At 40.0% G+C, this 12,335-nt stretch overlaps 1 protein-coding gene across 2 annotated transcripts; it reads right to left on the bottom strand.

Annotated features, from left to right (window-relative positions):
- Window positions 1-2,473: 2,473 nt before the first annotated feature.
- On the bottom strand, window positions 2,474-9,833 carry igfals (insulin-like growth factor binding protein, acid labile subunit). Of its 2 annotated transcripts, none has more exons than XM_028814257.2 (2): window positions 9,732-9,833; window positions 2,474-5,316 (listed from the first exon to the last, which is right to left on the bottom strand). In XM_028814257.2, exon 2 carries the CDS (start codon window positions 5,309-5,311, stop codon window positions 3,497-3,499), a length of 1,815 nt encoding a protein of 604 aa, XP_028670090.1. In that variant the 5' UTR covers window positions 5,312-5,316; window positions 9,732-9,833; the 3' UTR covers window positions 2,474-3,496. The 2 variants fall into 2 exon arrangements, with proteins under 2 accessions (XP_028670090.1, XP_028670091.1); XM_028814258.2 differs by having other exon boundaries at window positions 2,474-5,313; window positions 9,732-9,830.
- Window positions 9,834-12,335: the final 2,502 nt, after the last annotated feature.

Below are 12,335 nucleotides of genomic sequence, written 5' to 3'. Positions count from 1 at the left end.
TCGTATTCGCTTTCATTCCTCCTCATACTGCTTGATCAACATCATTTCTGTTTCAAGATAAATTGCCTTTTTTCCTGTAACTGTAAGACAAATGTAACTGAATGTAGTCGAAACCGCTGCAGGTAAAAAACCGGGATTGAGATGAATGATTCACAGCATATGGAGCTGGCCTGGCAAAAACTGTTGATTGCCTTTGGGACGTGGTATTGGTTGTAAGTCGAAAGTCGTAAGACGCATAGGCCGTAAGTCAATGACTTTCTGTATTGTACTTCTAGGCTCACTGGAGTGCTCACTGGAGGTCAGCTCTCACATACACCCAGAGAGCAGCCCAATGACTTAAAACAAAATCATTCAATTTTGTCAGGGCGTATCACAGACCGGAGGGACTGAGTTGCTGGGGATGCTAAACTATGCAACTGCTTGTCATGGGAGTGCGTCCTGACTGCCTCCAACTCGCTAGTCATGTTATGTGAAGGGGGGCAGCTGATAACTTCCTTACATCTGCCGAGTTCAGAATTCTGTATGTAAAATTCTATTTATGTAAAAATGGTTAACCCCAAGTTGTACTCGGGGTGTCTTATCTGAAAGAGATATAGAGCGTTAAACCCAAATAACACTCAGGACAGCATTCTGTTTACAAAGCTAATTTCACGTTTCTCCAAATTTCTAGGTGATACAATCAATCTTAAATTATTTGTGTTCAGCTTGAAACTGTCTATCATAATCGGCAAAATATTTTCAAGGAAGCAAAACTTTTGAAAAAATGTATTGCCCGTTGTAATTAGGAGAAAAGGCTGAATCATGGTCAGAAATAAAGGCACCAGGTCAGAATACCAGAGATGGTCAAAATTATGTTCATCAGCCCCCAATACTTAATGTAGTCAAAGTCTAAAGAAATACCGCATTTACGCGTGTACCACGCGCACATTTTTTACCCGTAAATTAGCATTAGAAAATCAGGTGCGCGTCATACACGAGGAAATTTTTTTCTGTAATGTTTACTTCTTCTGCTTGGGCTCTCACTCTCTCTCGCTCTATCTGTCTCACTCTCTCTCGTGCTCTCTCTCTCTCGCTCGCTCGTGCTCTCTCACGCTCTCTCTCTATCTCTCTTGCTCTCTCTCTCTCTCACTCGCTCTCTCTCTCTCTCTCGCTCTCTTTCTCACGCTCTCTCTCTCTCTCACTCGCTCTCTCTCTCTCTCTCTCTCTCTCACTCGTGCACTCTCTCTCGCTCGCGCAACAGAAGAAAGAAAAACTTGCGTCATGCAACAAAAACAAAAGGGCATTTCGCGGAAAACGTGCCCTAAATGCTTCTTATACAAACACAACGTGCGTCGTACACAAATTTTTTTTCGCGATTTTCTTTGTAAAAGTTAGGGTGCACGTCTTAAACAAGGGTGCGTGGTACACGAGTAAATACGGTATTATCCATAACTATTCCATAAGATGTCATTTGGATTAAAGAAAATATCATAAAACTAGGAGCCATCTTAAAAGGGGCAGGTGTGGTCAGGAACCATGTGACTAGCAGCAACCCTGGATGGGACACCATTCCATCACAGAGCCAACTCTTGAACTTACACTGGGACCAGTTTGATAGACTCCAGTTTACCCAGAAAAAAGTCTACACAAACCTGGGAACAATGTGTAAAATGTATTAAGTTCTTTAAATATCCTGTCATTTTCTAACCTACTTAATTTTGACTGGGGTCGCTGGCATAGGCTACAAGGCAGGAACAGACCCTAGACAGAGCACCAGTCCATTGCAGCGGGAACACACACACACACATCCATACACCATACACCATACACACACTAGAGCCAAGTGTGTGCAAACACCCTCCTAATTGTATATCTATCTTATTTAAGTGTACATTATTTATTTTTGTATACTATTTATGCATTTTTTTTCTTGTCTAATTTTAATTGGTTCTTCTTGGCAGGTAACTACTTCTTTAACATCTTGTAACACACTTTGAGATAAATCCTTTGTTTGAAAATGTGCTACACAAATAAGTGTTGTTGCTGATAGAAGGTATCCAGGCTAACCACCACACCACCATGCCTCCTATTAAACAAACACCTTGAAATTTTTTTAAATCGTTATAAAAGCACAGCTGCATACTTCAAGCATGATGAAATAAAGACACAGCATCATGACCAATTATGACAGAAGCCCACCTAGAAGCACAAGTCTATGAAAAAGAAAACCCTCAGCCACCGTGATGCCCAGGGCTGACATCAGGCACTGGGAATTTGATCACCTCTCATGCTAAGTCCACAAAGCCCTGCGGACTTTCACATTTCAATATCGAAGTCATTGTATTCTTCAGATCTGGAAATTATTATCCAGGTTCACAGGAAACAGACCACAGGTCAGCCGTGTTTAAACTTGACCTTGTCTTTAATCTTCCAATAAAGAAAGTAAATAGACTTTAGATACACCAGATTAAAATAGCACTGGGGAGGAAGGCTGTGCGCTTACCATATTTATTTTTAACTTCACTTTTTAACAGCATTAAAAAGCATAGCTGAGTATCTAAAATTAACACTGAAATGCAAACAAATTATAATTTAACTACAAAAAATAAAAAAGTGCAAATTATGTAAATAAAACACAAAACATTCATTAAAAAAGATTCTGAATATTCTTTCTTAAACAAATAATGGCTCACTGACAAGTCCATTTCAGGACACACTTTCATTTTTCAAACCAAAGCAGGACCACAGGGGGCCGAGCCTATGCAGGCATAATGGGAAGCAGAAGGGACACACACACACACACACACACACACCCATAAAGCGACTTCAGCCACATTTAGGACGTGCAAGTAAACTGGAAAACCCCAAGGGAGGCCTACACAAACACAGGGAGAATGTGAAAACGCCATGCGGACAACAACCAGGATGGCGGGGCGAACCACTGTGCATCGAGCCATCCACTGGATGAAACGTGTAATAAATAATTTAATGAAGAAGAACAGGAGGTAACTGGGAAACTGAAGTCCATTTGTGATCACAATTTTTATGTTATCTTGGGTTCCAACCCGAGTGGCAGTGACACTACACGCTGTACTGTCATGCCACATGACGCATTTTACTGCAAAAACTTTAAAGCCCAGTATTTGAATGATATTTAAATTAGGAAGAAGAGCCCCAAAGAGAATGAGCATAAGGTGTACATTGCTACAGGCCTCATCTTGTATACTGTCCCTTTTTAACTGAAGATTACAGAGAATTTGTGAAAAGATGAGTATAATGAAATTAGTAAAACTCCAACGAAAAACATTGCAAAGCATGCAGGGTAAAGCAGACAAGTTCAATTATGCGTACTTTTATCACTTGCTGTTGGAAATTACACGGTGTATAAAACAGTGTGAAGCCAGTTCCCAGAGCCTGACATTTTAGGTCACTTAAGAACTTCAGATGTTCTCAGATTGGTTGTCTTGGCGCGGCTCGCATGATCAGGCAAAACAGACTAAACGTAGGGATGCAACGTTCACTTGTTTGAAGGTGAAATCTTGCAGTTCTGGAAGTGATCGCTACCAACATCACGGAGATCGACCCCTGTGACATTGGCAGGGCTGGCACACGTTATATTATTGTAATTGTAGACCACAGAATGAGAGTCGTCTCCCTCCATTAGCATCTCCTGAAAGCGGGGGACTACCGTGACTTTTTTAAGGCTGTAATTCCAGAGCATCCAAGCAGTGCAGTCACATACCCATGAGTTTCCGTTGAGCCACAGTTGTTCCAAGCTGTCTGGCATCTGCTGAGAGAAACTGGAGAGGTTGTTTCCACTCACATTGAGATATTTAAATTTCTCAAGGGTGAGAAAAGTTCCATTCTGTATAGATGCCAGCTTATTAAAAGAAAGATCTAACCATGAAAGACGCTTAAGGGACGAAAGGGTATCTGATGCAATATGCTGAAGCTGGTTGGAGGACAACCAAAGGTACCTGAGGTTCTGCAGGCTGAGGAACATCTGAGAGGTGAGAGATGACAGTTTATTACATCTCATGTCAAGCTCTTCAAGGCTTACTAGGTCTCCGAAACTCTGCTTTTCGATCACAGATATGTCATTGTTTTGGAGGAAGAGTCGATGAAGGCCCGTGAGGCCTGAAAGTGTTTGAGACTTTATTCTGGTCAGGCAGCTGTTGTCAAGGTGGAGACTGTGAAGATTGGTCAAACCTTTGAAAACAAGTTCTGGAAGATTCCGAAAACAATTCCCAGACAGGCTCATCACAGCCAAATTGGCAAGACCAAGGAAAGAACCAACACGGATATCCTGAATCTGGTTGTGGTCAAGAGCTAAAACCTCTAAATGGCTGAGCCCTTCAAAAGTCTTCTCTATCAGCATTTTAATCTTATTGTAACTAAGCCTCAACTCTTCCAGAAACTGCAGATCCCGGAATGTCCTTGGACGTAGACTGGTAATAGAGTTGTTGGAAAGCCGCAGAACATGGAGGCTTGGCAGACCGGTGAAGGTCTCTTCATAGAGACTGGGCATCCGATTGTTTGACAGATCTAACCATCGAAGAGATTTCATGCCCAGAAAAGCATGAGGAGCCACCGTGTTAATTTGGTTTTGACTCAAGTACAGTTTTTGTAGCTTCTGCAATCTGGGGAAAATGGTGGCCTTTACGGTTTTTAATAGATTACCCGTGAGGTCCAACTCTTTCAGCTCCATTAGTCCCTGAAATTGCTTTATTTGAAGGTATGCCAGTCTGTTACCGGCTAGATTGAGCTCCCTGAGGTTCTGCAGGTCCTGAAGGCTTGGTTCGGGGAGCACCACTAAGGAGTTCCAGCCTAAATTAAGCAGCCATAAGCTGGACAGACCTGATAAGAGGCCATCTTCAATGCGAGAAAGTTGATTGCTCTGAAGGCTAAGAGAAATCAGGTTGGGTGTGTGGAAGAAGAGATTTGTTGGGAGTGAACACAGCAAATTATGCTCCAAATGCAAGTGTGCAAGTGTTCCAAGCCCATGGAATACGTCCACATCCAAACTTGACAGTTGTCCACTTTGTAAGTTTAGGAAGTTTAGGTGAGGCATGCTGTTGAAAGCAGAGGATGGGATGGATGTGAAATTGTTGTTGTCTAGCCATAAGGAGTGGACGGTACTGGGGATGTCAGCTGGAATGATCGACAGGTTCTGTGAACTGCAGTACACGTTGAGCTCCAGGCTGAACTCATCGAGAACACAAGAACAGATGGCCGGGCAAACTTGATGATGCTCCTCTCCTTCTAAATGTGGCTTTGGAAAAGCAGTGGACACTGCGAGCACCAGGCTGGAGATCAGGAAAATGCCGTTCATCTCTACTGAATAAAAAGAACATGGGTTAGTATCAGAAAATCAAAGACCTCAGAATTAACTACAGAGATGTCCAGGATCGATAAAGAATATTCCATCTTCTAACTACAGGAAAAATGGAACAATTACGCCATTCATACTATAAACATAGAGAAAAGGCAAATAAGATTTTAGCTCAACAAACACATAAAAATGAAGTACAAAACAGAATAACAGACATTAAAAATGCAGATAGGATCAAAATGTTGTGAACTTAAAGTAATAAGTAATACAGTTTTGGAATATTATTAGCCTCTATACACATCAGAGTGTAATGAAGAAGAAGGCCATGTTAATATATTTCTCATTAAATGAAAAGTGCTACAACTCGGCGTGCTGCTTATAAAGGAACTGGATGAACCACAAAGGCTCGTGGAAATTCAAGATGTTATAAATTCCTTACAAAGCAGAAAAACAAAGATCTCCTGACATACAGGGTTATCCTGAGCTCCCACTCAAGGCTCCTATCTTTTCAAATAGCAGACCACAGTCTCTCGGGCACAATTAGACAATGAACATACTTCAGAAGGACAGTGCCACCAGACACTACCTGCCACAATGCTGGAACTGAGTTTGCAAGTGTACAATTAACCAAAAATGTCTACTTTGTTGAGTTCCTTCACTCTTTTCTTCTGAAACTAGTCATTTAGCCCGTTACAATAACCGCCGCTAGAACAGTAGTGCATAAACATTAGTAGGAACAGTCTATATTAAATGGCAAGGGAATTTGACCTCATTCTTTTTGTTGGTCGTATTTTTCTTTCTTTCAGCCTTTCTCTTGTTGATGTTTACTTGCTGATCTGACCGTTCTTCGTGGGCTGCCGCCGTGTATTGTGTGTCTTTAATTTTCTGTGACAGTAATACTGTCTTGTACGTCCGCTGGCTTGTACGTCCGTAATATACCTTTAATTTTCTCTGGCGGTAATACAGGCGTGCGCGTCGGTAATATACCTTTAATCTCCTCTGACAGTAATACTGGCTTGTATGTGGCTGTAATATGCGTCACTTAATTGTGTACCTTTAGTTTCCTCTCGCAGTAATACTGGTTTGTATTTCCGTAAAACGCCTGTAACTTTCTCTGACGGTAATATCGTACATCTCACCGTGCCCCGCGCATGCGCACTTCACCAGAAGACACACACACACGGACACCTGGACGCACAAAGGGATTTTATTAAAGAGGATTGCAGTCACTGATCTCTTGTTATATGATCAGCAGAAAACCTATCCTTTCTAAACACCAAGCGTGGAAGGACTTTTAAATTGTGGTACACTCATAACGCTGTTCTTGAGGTAGATTGCATGACATGGCTACCTTACATTGGCTTTACTCATCTTGAGCACTTCTGAAGTCATACAATTGACACTGCTGTCACTGTCCTGCTCCTCTGACAGACTGAGGAGATCATTCCTCTCCCACACTATGCAGCTCTTCAATTCCACCCGGGGGGGGGGGGGGTTAAACGTTAATATTATACAAAGTTATTGTCCGTCTGTTATACCTGCACTGTTATCACTCTTTAATTTAATATTGTTCTTTATCAGTATGCTGCTGCTGGAGTATGTGAATTTCCCCTTGGGATTAATAAAGTATCTATCTATAGTGCCTTTCATATCTATCTATCTATCATATAGTGCCTTTCATATCTATCTATCCATCTATCTATCATATAGTGCCTGTCATATCTATCCATCTATCTATCATATAGTACCTGTCATATCCATCTATCTATCATATAGTGCCTGTCATATCCATCTATCTATCATTAACAAGCTTAATTTATGCAGCATGAGCACAAAGGGATTTGATTGTCTTAAACAGCAGAACCAATCAAAGATGATTTTGGTACGTGCTGACATTGTAAAGTCCCCTCAAGTTAGCTTTACTCAAAATATTTTAAGCCTAAAAGATGATATTTGAGGTATGTTTTCTTTACACAGCTACCTTAAATTGACTGAACTCAAAATTAATGATTTTTAGCCTTAAGTATTAATTTAAAATGCAACTGACAAAATGTTATTAGATGTCATATTAACTAGGTTATGTTTAATCAAAGCAAAAAAAAAAAAAAATTGGCATGAGACCATTTGTGTGAACATTCAGAGGTCACATAGCAATGCTGCCAGGTGGGCAAGTTACTATGAAGGAATATTACAGGCAAAAATTAAATACATAAAAAACATAAATACACAAGTAAATAAACAAAATCTGTGATAACAAACGAATAAAAACACAGCGACATGGGAGTATAAATAATTAAATGTCAGTCAGTCATTTTTCAACCCGCTATATCCTAACACATGGTCACGGGGGTCTGCTGGAGCCAATTCCAGCCAGCACCCTAGGCAGGGTGCCATCCCACTGCAGATAATTAAATGTTTCAACAAATATGTTTTTTGTTGCTTTATATATTGTCATGCATGTGTGCCTGAGATCATCTTCCTGTCTGTCCACTCAGGGACAGGAGAGGGCACTGAAGCTAGCTACATCTTCTATTTATCTGTAGTTTGGAGAAGAAATCCAAGGAGGACACTTAACCAAGCCCATGGTACCCCAAGCAGGTTCCACCCCTTCCGGATGGAAACCATATAAGCAGACAATCCCCAGAAGGTGATGTCTCATTCTGACATGAACTTCACAAAGGAGAGTTTCAGAGTGATGGGACCCTTTGGTCTAAACCGTAGATTCACAGCCATTATTTGTGTTATGCCCTCACGCACTCTTTTTTGATTTTTGCTTTGGTGTTATGCAGGGTTTCCTGGCCGCTGCCCCAATACTCCTTTTTGAATACTTGTGGTCTCTCCATCTGGTCACTGCATTTATTTATTCCTTCATTTGTTTATTTCAGTGACACCACAGGCAACATGAAATACACAATGAAATGAAATCTGTCATTTATGTCTGTTGAGAGGCTGGGCTCTGGCAAGTACAGCGTAGTTGACTGAATTTGAATCAGCATCTTTTCAGTTGTGCATTTTGCACTCGTTTTTCATTTATGTTCTTTTTTCCGTTATAATTAAACAAGGCTACTGGGGGTGGTATCCCAAAATTTCTTCCTGCTCCTGACTGCTTCCTTACCGCCGGTCAACAAGCATATAAATAAATAAGCAACAAAAAGCATTTCTTGACACATTTAATCATTTTTGCTCACATATCATTTCGTTATTACATATTCATTATCACATTTAGCAATGAATTTATTTGTTTAATTTTGTTCAAAATATTCCTCCACTGCCCCCCACCCAATTGCTGTATTATAAATTTTATAACAAGGAAAATTGGGCTTAAGCTGTTTTCTTGGCCAAAATAAAGTCTTAATGGTAGAAATATGCATCAAGAGAAAATTCTCCCAATCCAGGTGGTTTGTCATGTAGTGGCTATGGTAATGCACTATTAGCGCATGCTCCCAACCTCCTCCTCTCTCCTTTTGAGAAAACGTCACAAAGACTTTCGGACATTTTATGAAGTGCGATGGGCTGTTTGACAGAAAACGTACATATTGAACAAGTTGGAAATGAACAATCAAGACCTAAAGATGACAAAAATGTAATTGAAGGGAACAGCCGTAAATGCTAAAGATATCTTCAACTAACAAAGATGTATTGCCTAATGTGAATTTCCTCTTGGGATTAATAAAGTATCTATCTATCTAATGTGTCAACTGGTGTGCAGATGGACACACTAACTAACTATGAAAGTAGCTTTAGGGTGGTTGATGTTCAACACTTTAACAAACCTGGTGCAGAACATACATCACAAAAGCATCCTTTTCTGTTCCATGTGACGACAGGAGTAGTTATATCATGTAGTGTAATAAAATTATTTAGTCACCCTGTGGTCATAAGGGGGAGGAGGTTAATCCAAAATTGTCACATCCACAGTCTACTCAAAGACTATTTCAACTTGGACATCCTTAAGATAGGAAAGATCTGATTCAGCTTCCCTTACAAACCTTCCTCCTTTAAAGGCTTCTATAAAGCCTCAGTCACACTCCTCCAATGCTACAAACCACCATGCAGTTGCTTTATTAGATGCATCAAGATAGTTGCGCTTAAATGTTTTACATGATCTCCAGATGTGAATGAAAATGTAACACCAAGAACAGTGCGCACGGTTAGGAGGGGCACAACAAACTGCAAGAAAATCTATCCAAAACAGCGTTTGCTCTATGAGCACTTTTGGTTTAGAGAGGAGTTGAGCTTTGTTTAAAGTTTGTAATGTCTGTCTACTCACTTAGCAGGCTGCCTGAAGTGAAAGCTTTTGCTCAACTTGAAGGATCATTATTTACATGTACAATGAATAACATATACCAAAGTACGAGTATGATACCTTGGCTTGCCATTCTCATATACACTCTCATAGAATAAAGCAGAATTGTCTTACCTGTGTGCACAACCGTCTTAGCTACAGCCTGTCGATTTCTGACTGGATGATTACAGGTATGAGTGTCGGACACATTCCATAAAGTCACCTCTCTCTCTCTATCGCTCTCTCTCCAAAAGCAAACCCAGTGCGTCACAAAGTCAACAGGTTAACCTTTGCATTTCTATGCTGAAACAATTTCACATAAAACGTTTTATTTTTCTTTACACCAATCTACCACCAAAAAAGCAAGCCAGCAGCAAGCCTACAAGGTCATCATATGTACATGACAACAGGTTCAAGTTACAATCGGTACATTTTAATACACTACTTTAACATGAGATGTTTCGCATTTTTGCTATGACAGACAGACAGACAGACAGACAGACAGACAGATAGATAGATAGATAGATAGATAGATATGTAAGGTGCTAGATAGATAGATAGATAGATAGATAGATAGATAGATAGATAGATAGATAGATAGATAGATAGATAGATAGATAGATAGATAGATAGATAGATAGATAGATAGATAGATAGATAGATAGATAGATAGATAGATCTTTATTTGACTCCAGGGGTAAATTTGGATTTTTACAGACACTATTTACATTTTTAATCAGTCTAAATTATGTTAACACTAATGGATTATTTTTATCTCAACCACACCTTTCCAGGTCGATGGATAGGCCGTGGTAGACCATTGCCATGGCCTCCACACGCCCCGGATTTGACACTCTGTGATTTCTGGGTATGGGGTGTGGTGAAGGAGAGCGTGTATAGCAGGAAAGTTTGTGATATCAATGACCTGAAGGACCAAATACGGACTGTGGTATCATCTATTCACCACGAAATGTGTTTCCGGGCTTTAAATGCTACTGTTGCTCGTTGCTTATTGTGTGTTGAACATGATGGCAAACAGATTGAGACATTCTTGCAAATCATCTTGCACATATGAAGTATGTTTTGTGAATAAATTGTTTCCGGCATTCAGATATTAACATAATTTTGACTCATCCTGTATATATATATATATACTGCATATAAATAATAGGGTGGAGTAGTGGCTCTGAGGCTAAGGATCTGCGCTGGTATCCCGAACGTTACCGGTTCGAATCCCTGTCACTGCCAAAAGAGATCCTACTCTGCTGGGCCCTTGAGCAAGACCCTTAACCTGTAATTGCTCCAGGGGTGCTGTACAATGGCTGATCCTGCACTCTGACCCCAAGGGGGATGCGCAAAACTAACAAATTCCTAATACAAGAAATTGTATAAGGCAAAATAAAGAACAAAAAAAATGTGTATATATACATATAAATATTTATTACACCAGAATTTCTAAAAAGAAACAAAAATGTCTGACTTGGCAGTTACAGTCCCAGTGAGGAGTTATGCTGGTGTGTTGCCTTTTATTAATAAAGAAGCCCCGTCACATTTCTTGACACACTTCTGGTGAATGATTTGTTGGCTGAAAGTCTACAGTGTTAGTGTGTCAGAGAGAGGACGTGCAGCATTGTTCATAATGGCACTGTTTTTTTTTTTTTTAATTCTCTCTTTTGCTATAACCTCCGTTTGGTCCCCAGAGAGATGCCCTGCTGTTGAAAAACTTTTTCAGCAATGCTAGAATTGAGAATGTGGTACTTTAGTGTAGTAAAGATATGCTGTAATATATACCAGCAGCAAGTGTGTATGTACAATGCTGGTCCTTACCTTTCACCCACTGGTTTTGGGACAGGTTCTGGCTATGACTGGAAATTGAGAAGTGCTTTCAAGACTGAAGCCAGGGACTGTCAAGAATTTCAACATTGTGGTTATTATTATTGTGATTCATTACTCAACGCTTTCTACCTCTTTGTTATGAATTCACGATAGTTGATTATATTTGATGGCATTTCAGTGAGATAACCATTTCACCATTTTGTTACTGGTTCTCACATTGCCACTTTGTGTTTTTTCTCCACTTTGCTGTAGACCTTTAACTGCCCATTGTATTCCACATGGCAGTGATGCATGATTAATCCATCAATTCCATTTTAAGATGGTAGTATGGAAACAACGATATCATAGGTTTGGGAAACTTAAAAAAAAAACAAAACATCGACTTCCAAAAAGACTTTTGGTTAAGACAAGCTCTTTCACATTTAGATTTTGACTTTTGGAAATGTTCCTTGACATCTCTTTATGATTCAGTGTTGTCTTTAATGCTGCCTGGTAGTCTGACAATGTTTCAACCTGCTTCTATTACCTCACCTCTCCTCACACTTCGTGGAAACCTTTACTAATAAAACACTTCACTACAGGAAGCACTTCTTTAGACAAAGAGTAACGAGAATTTGGACAAAACTGGTCATGGAGTTGAAGTGCATACCTTAACAAGCTTTAAAAAGTACCTGGATGAACCAAACAAAATGACACATGGACTGAATGACACTATATCTGGAGGCAATAAGAACAATTCAAAAAGATCTGCACAAGTTTCACAGTTGGGTCAACACTTGGAAAATGCACTTTAATGTAGAAAAGTGCAAAGTGGGCAACAGGAACATCAATTAAGAATATAAGATGGGAAACTCTGAGCTACAGGAAACAACCTCTGAAAAGGATTTAGGGGTTTACATTGAC

This window comes from Erpetoichthys calabaricus, chromosome 11 (assembly GCF_900747795.2).
Source record: "Erpetoichthys calabaricus chromosome 11, fErpCal1.3, whole genome shotgun sequence".
NCBI classification, from domain to species: Eukaryota; Metazoa; Chordata; class Cladistia; order Polypteriformes; family Polypteridae; genus Erpetoichthys; species Erpetoichthys calabaricus.
This window is presented reverse-complemented; position numbering and strand designations above follow the sequence as displayed.

What these genes read in the sequence shown, in the direction of transcription:
- igfals (XM_028814257.2), bottom strand. Translation starts at nt 5,311, where the DNA reads ATGAACGGCATTTTCCTGATCTCCAGCCTGGTGCTCGCAGTGTCCACT.